The sequence below is a fragment of the Poecilia formosa genome, unplaced genomic scaffold (genome assembly GCF_000485575.1).
Source record: "Poecilia formosa unplaced genomic scaffold, Poecilia_formosa-5.1.2 Scaffold3, whole genome shotgun sequence".
Lineage (NCBI taxonomy): Eukaryota > Metazoa > Chordata > Actinopteri > Cyprinodontiformes > Poeciliidae > Poecilia > Poecilia formosa.
The window spans coordinates 808,141-823,615 of NW_006799942.1; the positions used below are offsets into that span (position 1 = coordinate 808,141).

The following is a 15,475-nucleotide window of genomic DNA, read 5'->3' on the forward strand; positions in this document are numbered from 1 at the left end:
TCTTTTCAATGTATTACATTTCATGCTGTTTTGAATGCCAAGTTTCAACTCTGGCATAGTTGTAGTTAGATATGCTCTGTATTTTATTGAGCACAGACACTAATATGGATCTAATTATGGTGGTTCCTTCTTGTCTGAGTACTGGCAATAATTTAATATTTAATCATGCAAACTGAGTTGGGGTGTGATTTTACAAATGGAAAGCCATGAACCAGTCCAACAGAGAAAGTAAGCAAGTATGAAACCTTTCAGTCAGTGAGAGAGAAGCAACATATGTACAGAAGATCAGGATTTTTTACCTTGGCAGGTGAAGCAGTGAACATGGAAGTGCATGTTTTTCACACGCACCACTTCTCCACAGCAAGCCTCCCGACAACGCTCACACGTGATTGGTGAATTTGCTCTGCTGGAGAGAGTAGAGCTGCTACTGCTGTGGTTTCCTCCATAGAGGCCTGACTGGAACTTAACTGGAGGGAGATAGGAGAAGAGGGAAGGAGTAAAAACATGCAACTTATCGTAATTTTCATGCTACTCCTTTCTTCTTTGTTTAACTGATCTCAAACAACTCAAAGTGCAATAAAGACATGTAGAGGGTGTAGTTGTTTGATTACAAAACCTGTAGCTAATAAATTAGGAAATTGCTCATTTGGTTCATCTTCCAAGATTAAACTGCAAGGAACAGAGTCATTCAAAGAATAAAATGAAAATTAAATAGCATTGTATGGAGCTCAGCAGGCTTAACAAACCTGCCATCAAAATGACGGAGAAAACAAAATCTGCAGGATGACGAGCAGTCATGAAATAATCCAGTGCATGGCTGGCTGCAGGTTTGCACAGACAGCTTAGAAGTCGGCTTCTTAACTAACGGTATCAACCGAAAAGTCTGTTACTGTAAACGGGAGATCAGCAAGACTTACAAGCTTTAATCACCACGTAGCAGCCTGACTGAGAGAAATTAAGGGGTGAAAAGTGTCAGTTCTTTATGTCAGAATTAAAGCCAACAGCTTTATGTCAGAATTAAAGCCAACATAAGAGGTTATGTCTGTCTCTGCCAGGTAAAGTAACAGCAAATTAAAGAGGAAGCAGCAAATTGATTCTATGTGATGAATTGTAAAATAAGGCAGAATTGTACAGCACAGGGAAACAGACAGACAATTTCCAAATGTTTAACAAATGAACTTGCAATTTTGTTCAGTCCTTCTGAATCAACATTGTCAGTTGGATTTAGGTCTGGGCTTTGACTGGGTCATTCTTGCACTTGACTATGATTTGATTTAAACTTCCTGGTTGTAGGTTTGGGGTTGCTGTCCTTCTGGGAGGTGAATCTCTGCCCCAATTCTTTTGCAGACTAACATGTTTTATTCCAGATTATTTCCCTCCTGAACAGACGCATCCCCAAAGCATGATATCTATGTTTCAAAATGTTGGTTTATTAGGAAGATGTGCAGTGATATTTTTGCTGCCACATATTGCTTTGCCCAAAAAGTTTAGTTTGCTGATTGTTATTTTTAACAGTGTTTCAAAACTTCCACTTTTGTGTTGGCCTATTGGAAAATCTCAGTGAAACATCTTAAAGTATACGACTGCAATACCACAGAAAGTTCAAGATGCACACTTGTAGTAGTGCATGAATCACTGTGCAACACTCCGAGACAGAAATTAAGCTCCATTCAATTCCATTACACTTAATGCTGCTGCATTATGCAATCGCAGTAAACACAACATGCAGGCAGGTTAAGCTGATGACAGCAGGAAAGGGGTACACAGAGCACAAGCTGTGGGTGTGTGCATGTTTACAGGACGGGGAAGAAAAAAAGGTAAAAGTAGGACAAAAATGTTTCCTCCAGAAATGTGTGAGGCTGTGGGTGTGTATCACAGACGCTGGCTTTGGTTGTGCAGCCAGATGGTAGCATGAGAGTTGGAACAACAGACAGAGAAAGATCTGAGCCACCTGTGATCGGCTGCAAAAGGAATGTGGTATTTTTATACGTTTATTATTAGTAGCTTTAAATGTTGTTCTAGTTTCTGGAACTGATAAATCTACAGCGGAGGTGATTCACTGTGTTGCGATGCTGGAAATAAGGCAGAATTGTACGGATGCAGTCAAATCACTGTTGCTTTCTGTACAGATGCTTCTGTGTCACACAAGGCTGTTAATTGTGAATCTTTTGACAGCACGACTCTGACCTTTGACCTCATGACTGCAAAGCCTGGAATAAAAGCCAATAATCTCTATCGTAATGTGAGCCAGAGCAGTCAGATGGGACATAACTCCAATGTTTTCAGCAGATTTGATGGCCTCCAGTTTGGGTTCCTCTGCTTTCCAAACGAAGTTGCTGCTTGAAGAACCCTAATTAATATGCGTTATAAAAACATTTAATTTCCCTTTGGGATCAACAAAGTCGTTTTGAATTTCAACCACTGAATCCTCACCAGATCCTAAGTTTTCAAACCATTCTAATGTGGGTAACTGCTGCTCTTTATCGATCTTCCCATCAAACCTGACCAGTTTCTCTCTCTTTCTGTTGAAAAGCCTCCCCGCAGCATGATGCTTCCATTAAAGCCAGACTTGTGGAGGGAGCAACTCAGTTATTCGGTCAACAGATTGTTCAGTCTGAGTCACTGCAGCTTCTGCAGCGATACAATGAGCTTCTTTGTTGCTTCTCTTATGAGCCTGAAGGTTAATAATTGTGTCAAGAGATTTTCTCTCTTTTTTTAAGCAATTTCAACAGTATTTGTGGAGGAGGACAACCAATCATCTGAGGAGTAGTCAGTCGAATCTAATTCTGCTATCAAACATTCTGGACTTTGATAGTAACTTCCACCACAACACTGAGGATTAATAAAATTAAACTCTACTCAGCTAATTGGGCCAAATCATTTCTGATCTTTAATATACAGTTCAGTCAATATTTGTGATCTGTCAAAACTCCACACAAATGTTAAAGCTGTTTCTAACCGCTACATGGCATAAAATGCATATTTCAACATTAGCCTGAGAAAAATATTTCTGTTATGAGAATATTACACATCGCTCACCTTTTGTTGGTCCGCTCATCGTGCCAAGTGGAATCCCAGCAGCCTGCCTGCCAACTGCAGTCGGTCCATATGACCACACGCTGTTTAACTCTGTTGGTCCGTATCCGACTTAACCTGCTGTCCCTCCCCTCTCACTCTGCTTCAGCCTGGAGAGAGCTTTCCCCTGCTCCTCCCCGCCAAGCGGATTACTGGCGGCAGAGCGCACCTCTCCACCCTGCGTAAAGACAGCAAATTAAATGAAAACTGACGGTTCGCTCCTCATCACGCCCTCAGCTCCTGCGCCTCTCAAAAAGGACAACCTCCAGCAGCTCTCGGTTGAGCCGAGATGTCCATCCCGCTCTGACCGATCAGCTTGCCTGTACCACCGCATGCGTGGCCGAGCGTGCGCTCCCGCATCCAGGCTCAGTGCTGGATGGTGACTCGCTTCAAGGCTCGGGAGTTGTCAGAGCGCCCGGTCAGCGAAGATCCTCTGTCCATACGGTGCTAGAGCGCCGTACCGCGTCAGAAAAAACACACTGCAACCAAGCGAACCAAGTCAACTCTGTGCGATTATTTTATTTTAACCCTTGTGTCTGGGGTCCAACCGACCCCACACACGTAAAACTTGTAACGTTTGCCACAGTCCTCTACGTTTGCCTCAGTCCTCGCACATACAAGGGTTAATTTGTATAAATCTTATAATTATGTCCATGGAAGAGGATTATGGCTTCTGAAAAAAAGAAATCCTCATTTAATCTCAAAATTCTGACTTTTTTCCCCTCCGAATTCTGACTTTAAAGCGAATAAGCACCAGTGAAGAACCATTTTGCTCTTCTTGAATGAAATTACATATTTGGAGACCCACGAAAAAACTGGATTGAATCCAACATGTTCCTCCAGAATATGTGTTGTCCTCGCACCAAGAAGGTCCTGTGTGTGCATTTTTTTTGTTGTTGTTGTTGTTTTTTGTATGGAGTTTGTATTTTCTCCCCATGCAAGTGTGGGATTATTTCCAGGTACTCTGACTTCTTCACACAGTCCAAACACACATTTTAAGTTTTGTTGTTTGCCATTATGTCGCTGACTTTACAGCAGTCCCTCATACCGATGCATGAAGCGACAGTGGAGAGGAAAAACTCCCCTTTAACAGAAATAAACATCCAGCAGAACTCTGCCATCTGCGTTGACCGACTGGGGGTTTGAGAAAACAGAGCACAGACAAAAAAAACAAAACAAAAAAAAAAACAGTAGGAATGATGAAGGAGTACTTTATATGTTCATTTTAGCTGTGATATCTCAAAGAAGATATCACAGCTAAACAGAATGCAAAGGACAGAAAAAAAAACCCAGAGAAAATATAAAGTTAACAGATTAAATAAAATAAAATAATGCAAATTAGAGAGTAATGAAAGAAGAAATTAGTGTGGAAAAGTGGTGAGTTTTTCCTCCAGTAGACTGAGCCAATAGCAGCATAACTACAGCGATAGCTCAGGATATCTCTGTAATTAGAATGAAAAGGATGGACTTAAATTAAAGAGACCATCGGTCATCTGCTGTTTATTCTTAAAAAATAAAATATATCTTGACTTTATCAAGTTTGTAGTTTGAAACATAACCTGTGAGTCAGTCATCAAAGTGTTATTAATCATGGGACATAAAAGCTGCACATCAAGACATGTCTGGAAAGAAAATTACACATATTCAGGTTGTTTTACATGTTCTGCAGCACCAACAAGATGAGGTGACTGATTGTTAGCATTAGTAGTTGAAACTGCAAAGACAGATTTACAGACATCTCAATCTGGTTTTCGAATTAAGTTGCAGATGATTGGATAAAATAAAACAAACAGCAGGAAATTTCAGACAAATCAGACCGGGAGACAGGGCACCATCTACAAGTACATAGGAACATCAACAGAGGGTAGTATATGTCTAAAAACCAGAAGTCCAAAACTTTCAATGAGGTACCACAGTGTCTCCATAGTAAAGTTAATGTTCCCTGTAGGAAAACGTAAATTTAACTTGTTTTCTGTTTCCATGAAAAGGTCTGACGGTGGTTTGTGTTTTATTTAAAACTGTAGTTTGTTGAAATGTTTTTCAAACAAGTGTAAACTCATATGCTCTTTCAATTATCAATTTATGTTTGGGAAACTCTGCAATTCATAGGATGGACATTCAGCACGGTTGTTCTTCCTTTGCATGCAAAAGCCTCTAACAACAAAACAATGTTTATAGAGTCAACTTCTAGTCCATGCTGGCTCACTTCCCTGTAATTGAGAAACAATGTGCAGGACACTTCCTGCAAACACTGGCAAACCAACCGGTGATACTTCCCAACGCCTGCTGCCGACGTTTCTGTGGAACAAAATTAAACGTATAAATTCTTCCTCCACAGGAGAAGAAAAACAAATCTGCCAATATAAGCTGGAAGAATGAAGCTGCATCAAGCAGCAGAGTTTTGAACTCTGCCCTCACTGTTGTGTGTCAGATCTGAGCTGCTTTTTCTGCAAACATCAGCTGCAGCAGGACTGAATCCATCTCTTATCTCTGTGGCCTATTTTGCCTCAGATAGAAACAGAGAAGTGCAGAGTCAAAACTATGAGTCCTGACGGAAGCATGCAAGGTAAGGCCCATCTGGGGTCAGAAAAACAATGTAACACAGAGACAGTGTCACTTCATTTATGATTAATAGGCTATTGTCAAGTATGTCTACCTGTTTAAAAAACAGAAACCCAAATAACTCAGTTTAGAGGAACTGCCTGCCAGCCACACTGGGCAATAATAGGGATTTTAAATATACTACATATACTTATTGACGCTGTTTTACATTTACAACTACAAACGTTGGTGGATATATCCACCAAACACAAGGTATGTGGGTGGAAGGCACAGGATGAATAGTTTAAAAAAAAAAATTTACAAGGCAAAAACTTAAAAGTGTGGTGTGCATTCGTTTTTGCTCCAATCTCAAGGCTTTTACAGACTCTAAGAGGTTTTCTTCTACAGTTGCCCTGTATGTAGCTCCATCTATCTTCCCATTTGGAGATTAACCCAATCCAGACTAAATAGAAGAATCATCTAAGCATGATGCTGCTACCATCATGTTTCAAGATTATGGTAAATTCAGGATAAGGAGCAGTGTTCAATGGCTTGTCTGATCACTGTATATATGTTTTAGATAAGTGGCTTTTCTCCCAGATGATGTCCAACTTCAGTCTGTTTTCAGGACGTTTGTTCTTTTTGCAGAGCAAAATGTTCTGCAGGGGCAATTTGGTTATGTCTTGGGAAAGATTAAGCAATGTTTTGCTTCAGACAAACCAAACAAGGGGTAAGTTAAACAAGCAATACAGGCAATTAGTTTCTACATTTAAACACAAAACTGTGGTTTGAGAAAGATAAAATAAACTGGTTGAAGAAAGAGAAAAAGACTACTGTGACGCACTTAAACCATTTTTCCGGCACAAAGTGAAAAATGTTGATATGTTAGAACAGCTGAAAGATGTTCAGAGTAACACAATAGATACTACAAACACAAAAGGTGTTTTGCCTGAGCAGAAAGTAGCCACATCCTCTTGGAAAGGACACAGTAAAGGAAACGAGGCCCACCACCCGATCGTAAACAAAACAGCAATGTGCCCCCAAACACAAGGACTCATGGTTATTCTTTTTGTAGCCATCTCAAGATCGCAATATAAATCAGTACAACTTAAATAAATACTTTTAACCTTTTAATTAAAGCAGGAAGGAAGCTGTTAACATGCAATTTACTGAGAAAACTAATTTGCCCTTTCAGTTTGACTAAACAATCTGCAGGCATTTAATTCAGGTAAATTTAATCAGTATTTCTGAATATAAATGAGTTAGCAGCTACAAAACACTTAGATAATTTTGGTGAATTCCAATTAATTGCAAAATTTTCTTGCACAACAAAAGTAGTTCAGTTGTGACTAATTATGATGATCATTTTTCTCATCTGGTTTATTTGTGATCAGAACATAAAAAATATGGTGGTTCTCAACATAATTTCATTTTATGGCACAAGGTCTAATTATATGTTTAAGTCCAAATTAATGAGACAGTTTTGTTTTTTTTTTTGTTTTTTGCTAATGTATCAATTACTTTAAATTCAGAAATTGACATACAACTTAAGAGAGCAAATTTTACTTTTAATTTACATGTGTACTAAATGTAGTTTAACATAATACCTCAAATTCACTGTGTGACATCATGGGAAAATAAAAAAGAAATCACAGCAGGAAGAAAACTGTGGACCTCCACATGCCTAGTTTATCTCTGGGTATCATTCCCAGATGTCTGTGGGCACCAGGTTCATCTGCTCAAGCTATTACATGCAAGTCTAAATAGCATGGGAATGTCCAGTCGACATAATGGTCAGGAAGGAGACATGTTCTGTTTTCCAACTATGAGAAATATATGAATCAAAAAGCAAAATACCTTATGAAAAGGCTTGCTGATGTTGTTAGGAGTGTGTCATCATCCACAGAGAAAGGAGGCCTGACATGAGACACATAAAGCTTGTTTTTTCCGTTTGGATGTAAACTGCTTCTACAATCACTAGGTGCTTAAAAAAAGACGCTGTTTTCTGGCAATTAGATTACGTTTGCTGGTGTCTGTCTCATATCCAGGCTTATTTGGACTCTTTGCTTCTGTTTTTTTCCCTGTATTGATTTTTTGCTTCCCTTCATCCATATTTGTTTCCTCTGTTAGTTCAGTTATTTTCATATGATCAGTCCTGCCATGTTTACTCTCAGCCTGCATTAGTTTTATTCTTTGTGATTGTTACAGTTAGATTATTTCCTGGTTCTTCTGTTTGTCCTCCCTTGCTGCCTTGTGTCAGTCTACCATTTACTTCTCCAGCTGCTAGTCACTTACCTTGCCTCACTTGCTCCCTTTAGTCAATTTGTTGGTTCCTTATCGGTTCCTCTCTTTCTCCCTCCTCAGTCCACCTCTCCAGTCTCACACCTGCACCCTGTTAGCTAATCAGCCCAGGTCTTTTGTTCCAGCAGCATTCACCCTCAGTATTTAAACCCTTCTCCTGCTGACACTCCTTGCTGGTTCCTTTACTTCATTCCCATCATATTCTGGTTACTTCCCCATTGATTGTCTGTTTGGTTTTTGTTCTGCTCTGGCTCCCTGCGATTTTTTATTTTATTTTATTTTTTTTTGTGCAAGTTTTCAGTTTTTTTATTAAATAATATTCACCATGATCTGCACTCCCAGCTCCTGTCATGATGTGTTTCCATCAACAAACACATCATGACAGCTTTGGAAACTAGTTATTTCAAAAACGTCCAGAATATGTCACAAATCAGCGGACACTGCTCCTCACCAAGCAACCCAACCAGAGATGGTCAGCTGGTTTTACTGCTGTATGTGTTGTACAATGGGAGATGGGAACCTGTGTTTTGGTGTTGACTTACCACTCAGAAACCGCTGACACATCCTTGATGGTTGTGCTAGATGCTCCACTTCTGCTTCCGGGTCTGACTCAGGGTTAAAGGTGCACTGCTGTGTTATTGCTCGTCTGTTTGCTGTTATTTTTGCAAGCAACATTTCAGCTATAAAAAATGTGAATGATGCCATTCTCATTCTTATGTATATGTTGTTTGCTGTTTTGCTGCAGGAGGGATTGTTGCACTCTCCAAAACTTATATTCAGATTTTGGAAAGGCAGTAGCAAAGACACAAAGCCTTGGAGTAAATAACCCTTATCCAAATGGATAATTACTCTCAACATACTGCCAGAGTTTATGCAAAGCTTAAGAGAAATCAGCAAAGTTAATGTTTTGAGTCTTATAGAGATTTTACCGCACTGCCTTCAGATGTTGTTAAATTGAAATATCATTGATAGATTTGCTCATTTCAGTGGCTTAGTTCTCTAATTGAAACACATTATACGGATTAATTACATACAGATTGATGTTTTCAAGCATTTATTTCTGGTAATTGATTGATTGCTGAATTTAGTTTGTTTGTTTTTCATACATCTTAGGAAAACATGACATTTAGGTTTGTTCAACTATTCAATTCAACTATTATTAACCTTTATATTAGAGGGAAAAAGTGCTTAATTGAAATTTTAATAATTTAAATGGCCAATTTTGAGTACCCTCCAAAATTTATTTTTTACAGTTTGATGATGATTATATTCTTAAACCTTTTGCCAGCTGAAATTCATGGCTCCTAGATTTCTTCCTTATTCACTTTATTCCACCATGAGTCACTAAGGGATGGCGTGTGTTCCTGGACAGACGCCTTCCAGTAGGAGCTCAAAGGTTTCCTGGTTAAAACTGTTTGGAAACAACCCCGATGACAACATCGAGGGCAAATCATGAACGTCTAATGCTAACCAAAACACACAGAGTGTACTGTGAGCAACTACATTCTGATCCTGTAAAGATGAAGACACCAAACACAGAAAAGTAAAACAAAAAAAAGGAGCACAAAATCAATACAAAGCGCAAAAATTACATACATAACTAACTGCATAAACTGAAACAGCATGAATAAGCAGGATTAAAATGATCAGAATTTCAAAAGACGTTTCGTGCGATACGTCCCTCTGACTAGAGAAGGTCAGGGTTTTAAAGTTATAACGAGGGTTGACCAGCAGTAACGCTGTGTACTAGAGGGCCCTGTTTGAAGATCTCGAGCTGCGTTTGGGATCAGGGGAGGTCAGAATTTCAGCTAAATATTCTCAAGCTGACCTCTGCGAGCCTTGACCTCGTCCACCCTGGAGCCCCCTGTACCAGGTCAGGAAGGGTGGTGCTTTTTTCAAAAGCTTTCCTAACACATTCAGACAGAACAAGCTCTCATAGCTCCATAACCTTTGTTGAACCTGCAGTTGAAGGTTTCAGTAACATGATGAGTATTTACTGTTTTATACTGTTTATGTTCTTGTCAGGGAGTTTTTAAAATGTTCTGGAGTTATTTAAACTCTTTTCTTGCCCTCAGGTTAAGATAAGGTGTCAAATTGTATATTTAAACTCCCCTAGGTGCCTCTTATCTCTAGATGGGCCTCACAGTTATGAATTTGTTACTGAAATGACTTCAGGAATGTTTTTCAAAGAAATTTTAGACAACCTGAGAAGATTTTTAGATTTTAATCAGAGACTTCTATTGCTGGAAAATGTTGCTTATCTAGGGTTCTACTACAGTTCTTGTCGGAAGCTTTCATCCTGAATATCATATTTGTCCAATTACATTTGGGGTTAAACTAACGCAACATTTCAGAAAAATAAGATCTTGCCAGTCAAACATGGTGGTGGTAGTTTGCTTTGCTGTTTTAGAGCCTGGACAAATTACGGTAAATTATGGTTCCTTAAATTATCCTCTCTACCAGAAAATCCTGAAGAAAAAACTCCAGCCAGAATCTTAAATTGAAGCAAACTTAATAATGCAACAGAAAAATAATTAAATGAATGGCCTAGTCAAAGGTTGGATTTAGAAACTGTAGCATGACCATAAATGTTTTGTTCATGGTAGAAAACTCTGCAGTGTAGCTGAATGAAAATGCTTAAGATAAAAAAACTGTGAAATGAAATTAATCTGCAGTGATGCAAAAATGTATTGTCAGTTATTGCAAATGTGTGATAAAATCAATGATAAAATTATTACAGTTAAAATACAGAACCAGGTTTTTTTGAGTTACTATTTCTGTCATTGTTTATAAAAACAACAAAATATATTTTGTCTTTGCCTGATATTATAATATTATTTGATGGTCTGAAATATTTAAGTGTAACAGAAAAGCTAAAGCTTTTTGTCGCACTTGGAGGTGAAAACTTTTTAGTGACACAACAGATTAATTTAGATGGATCAGGACGAAGTGATAATCCAGAGGGTTAAAATTATTCAGGCTCCGATATGTTCAAACAGCCCCACAAATGTTTGGCTAAATGTCCAGAAACAAGTTCAAGTTCTCTCAGATGAACTCTGTAAGTCCATTATTGAGTTTCTGGCATACTGTTGTTAGCAGAGACAGCAGAACCCATTTAATTTGGATGGTGTCCCAGCGCAGACCTCAAATCTGAGCATAGGTCACAAATTTTCAGCTTAGTTGAGCTTGTCATTCAGAAATTGTGTTGTCACATTGCTTAATCCATTCTGCATGACTTAGGCCACAAGGATTTTGAGGTTGCTGTAATTTTTCTCTATTATTATACCCAATTTGTGCAACAAATAGCAAAACAACACTGCAGTATAAGTGCCAAATTGTGAAAAAACAATTCAGACTCGCAGCTCAAACTTTTCTAATTGATAAAGCTTTCTTTAAAAGAGATTTGGCTTATCTGTGCAAGTAGCTGCAAATGCTTTCCAAATCTGAAGGTGTAAATTATAAAGCAGAGTTTCACACCTTCTCAGTTCAAACTTACTTCCCTCGCATGGATGGTGGTTTTCCAGCTGTTATCAGTTTATGTTACTCTTAAAGGCTCAGAGGTTCCCAGGTCTTTCCAGCTTCCTTTCATCTAACAGAAACAGGTCAGGACTTCTTTGAGGCAAAGTGGTGACTCATCCAAATAACTTGTATTTATTTAAAGTGATGATCCTGGAATCTGTATTTGTTTATAAATGACTCCAAGAGACTTTCCCTGCTTGTGTAAATCTAAAGTTCTCTCTCCTGAATCCTTCCTGACTTCTGGCTTGGACTGTCCTGAATTTTGAAAGTACCAATCTGATAAATGTTGTCAAACAAATCTATTTTTTAAATGCTAACATAAGAAAAATTAAAAAGTAGAATCAAATATGATCACTTATGAGAAGCTAAGACTTTTTTCTAGTCAAAAACAGAGCAAAAACCTTTAACAGCACTGAATGTGGAATAAGAGAAAATCTGCAACACATTCAAAAATATGAATTCAGTATTTGGTTTAAATAACCACTGCAGCTGTACGTTGTACAATAAGTACATTGTGATAATCACATGTAAACTTCTGAAAACAAATGTGATTCTGATTATTTTTATAGCCTGGAGTTGTTCCCCGTTTGGACGACAAACTTTGCTCTTTGCAAAAGGTCTTTAATACACATTGTGTGTGAATGTTTGTCCGTCAGGAAATGGGACAGGTTGAAGGTGAGGTCAGAGCCATTGTGTACACGTGTGTGTGTGTGTGTAGGTGTGTGTGTAGGTGTGTGTGTGTGTGTGTGAGTTGTATAACCTGATCTGCTTCCACTTCCTATGATTAGAGGGTCATACTTGTGATCTTAGTGTCAAGGCTTTGTTGCTTTACAGACAGATTTATTGTTGATTAAAAACAAATCCAGAGGTCAGAGGTGGAGGTGTACACCCAAAATTTTTTCAGATTTATAGATGTAGAAGATTAAAGTAGGACTGATAAATCAAAAGATAATCATCTTCTTTCTTTAAATAGAAGACAAACCACACCTTGTGTGCAGTACATCCACAAAAAGAGAAAATCAGTTTACCCCATGTTTGAACCTCACTATGTTACAGAATATTACATGTTTCATCTCAGATGTTTCTAGTTGTTTGTTGATCACCAAATCACAGATAGATTTCTTTTCAGGGCAAAAACTTTTAAAATGCTCAAGTTTTTGAGTAAGGCCATCTTTCACACAAGACACCCAGTATGTCTTTTTTTTTTTATTGCAGCAGCAATGCGAAGATTACAAAGGAACAACTTTTCTACAAAGTCACAGGATACAAGTAATGCACCCCAGAGTTGCTGTAAGCTGTAGCTCTAACCACCCATCGTGATTTCTTAAGTTTGCACAGACTTGTAGGCTTAAGCATCTCCCCTGGCAGACCAAATCCTCCCTCACATTGTTTGAACATTAGTATGGAGTCAGCCTTCCACAGCGTTGGTTCTTATCCAAAGTAGCTGGAGCAGATGTGTTTGGACAGTCGGGAATTCTCTGAGGTCTTTGGTGAGCAGAAAACTTGCAGGAAAGAATAGTAAGTGACGTCTTTGCATCTGTGTGCATCACAGAGAAAGATACAAACCCGCGAAGAGAAAAATGTAGGTACATAAAGAGATGTTGTAATGAGAGTACAGAGTACTGCGAAGTACTCCCAACAGTGTCATGACTTTGTGAGCTGCATCAAAGAGTACGGGAGAAATGTGATTAATTTTAATACAGAACAAAATCTTCAGTAAGGTATAAGGAGAACAGAAGAAGAAGTAGGCAGGATCCGATCAGAAGAAACACCAGTAATCTGTAAAAATAAAAAAATTAAATGACATGGTGATCAGGGGATTCTATTCAGAGGAAAACTGAATATGGTGAGAAAGGCTAGAAATCAGAAACTGAGGGAAGGAAACTAATAGAAAACACACTGAGAGCTTCACTTAGGACTTTCTGCATGTTTTTATTCCTGTGGATGTGAGAGCGCTCTCCAGGTACTCTGGTTTCCTCCCACAGTCCAAAGACACGACTGAGGGCTTTAGACAATAGACAGAGTTGGAGGAGGAGTAAAATAATGGCACAGACTGGCCACCAATTTTCTGTTTTGGATTAACTTACCATAAACACAAAGCATAGAAATCAAAACACCTTCTGATATCCACTCCTAAAATCTCAAAATTCATAAATACATACAGTGAACTACAAGTAAAATAAGCCCCAGCAATAATATTTAATATCAAAATGATGGACATTTGAATTCAGCAACAATGGTGAGATTTTAGGCATGCATGCTTTATTTCATGTCTCGTCACATGTCGAGTGTTATTTCAGACTTTGACTCACTAACTCCAAAACCTTCCTTATTGTCAGTCATTACGAGGAGGATTTGCTTGCTTTGAATAACTGCCTTGCTGCACAATCCAAATGTGCTTGATCTCAAGGTCACTAGCTGATGGCTGGCTATTCTCCTTCAGGTTGTTCTGGTAGACAGCAGAATTCATGGCCCCATTATTATGTCCTAGAGCAGCCAAGCAGCTCTCTGCTGCTTCCAGGTTTCATTGTTGATATGATACAGCTTTTCTAAAACACATTTTTTATGAAAGACATGATGATCTGCCTGTGAAAGTAAATCTGCTGGACTTCTCATTAGAACGCAGGCAACAGTTCTGATTGCTTCAGCAGATAGGAGATGTCAAAGAAGAAAAAACAAAACAAAAACAAACCTAAAGTGATGCAGCTTTAATGATTTAACTGAAATCCATTGTAAGGATTCTAACAGCTTGAAGCTCTTCGAAAAAAAAAAAAAAAAAAAAAAAAAAATATATATATATATATATATATATATATATATATATAACACATCACTGGTCGCAATAAACATCCCAACAAAAATGTATCTACTGTCTTTTACAACAATTTCTTTAACAGTCAATTTTGTAGCTGCAGCAGCAGCAGCTACAACTAAATACAGCTTCGCCTATTTACACAACCTGTAGAGGAGAACCGCCTTCTGTGACTACAGGACTGAGAAGTGAAACTAAGCAAGCTCACATGGCAGCTGCATACAAACTGCTACTTCAGCTGCACCTGCAAATATAAGAGTCAGCAACTGTCAAATCACTGCAGTGGATAAAAATGTCAGAAGGCTCCAGAAAAGCTACGCAGCCACTGCCTGCTCTAGACATGGGGAAAAAAAAGACGATGCACACACAGACTTGCTACTGCATGGGATGTAGCAGCAGGAAACAGTTTAGCGCAGTCTCAGCGGCCCCAGTGTGCGCCGTATGGACAGGATGTATCTCACAGAGAAGAACAAACAAACTGCACCTGAGTCCCTGGTGGAGTTAAGAATGTATTTTCTTTTGAACTTTGGTCATCGTGACAGCATAATTTTACTCCAGATGCTTTCATCAGACATTGAGAATTAATGTTTTTGGGGTTTTTTTCAGCTGAAGATGAATCTCTGGAGTAAACTTAATGTCTTTGGTGACGACATCAACTGTTCTGCTGTGTGTTGTGAAAACAGAGACTGTTTTTTCTTTTTTATTCCAAATTAATGATCTGATTGCTGCTAATAAAAGCAGGTTAAACCACAATTGGAACAACGTTTTTATGACAAAGCATCACACATGCTTACATCTGTCACTAAACACTAATTATCACAAGTGACAATGTATTTTATTAGGATTTTTGGTGTGCTAGCACAAACAGGAACAGGAAATGAAATCGTTCAAACCATCACTCCCCAAAAAGTGAGTAAGGCACAACTGTAACCCTATGAGCACATGCACATGCACCAACACTGACGGGTCAGAAAAAGAAAGAATTAATCAAAGAAGCTCCTAGAAAACTCATTGTAATTTTTAAGAGCTTTTGGAGAGTTCCACAACTCAAGATGGGAGAATCTGTTGAAAGGACAATTAATCATGCACTTAAAACTTTCCTTTGACGAAGAGAGGCTGGAAGAAAGCCATAAAATCCCATTTTCAGTTTGTCACAACCCATAAAGGGGACTTTAAACACAAGGCGCTCTGACTGGAAGAGACCAAAATATTACTTTTAGAATACAA

General features: G+C 38.5%; 1 protein-coding gene across 6 annotated transcripts in view; it reads right to left on the reverse strand.

Annotated features, from left to right (window-relative positions):
• Positions 1-3,494, reverse strand: part of LOC103138915 (actin-binding LIM protein 3-like) — a 45,294-nt gene extending 41,800 nt beyond the window's left edge. For 2 of the 6 annotated variants that reach the window (XM_007553351.2, XM_016672317.1), the window contains exons 1-2: positions 3,040-3,491; positions 300-467 (exon numbers count right to left, since the gene is read on the reverse strand). In XM_007553351.2, the coding sequence (XP_007553413.1) occupies positions 300-467; positions 3,040-3,058 (187 nt within the window). In that variant the 5' untranslated portion in view covers positions 3,059-3,491. Of the gene's footprint in view, positions 1-299; positions 468-3,039 lie in introns of all 6 variants that reach the window. The other 4 variants (XM_007553310.2, XM_016672312.1, XM_007553319.2 and 1 more) reach the window with 4 other exon arrangements.
• Between the last annotated feature and the right edge of the window lie 11,981 nt (positions 3,495-15,475).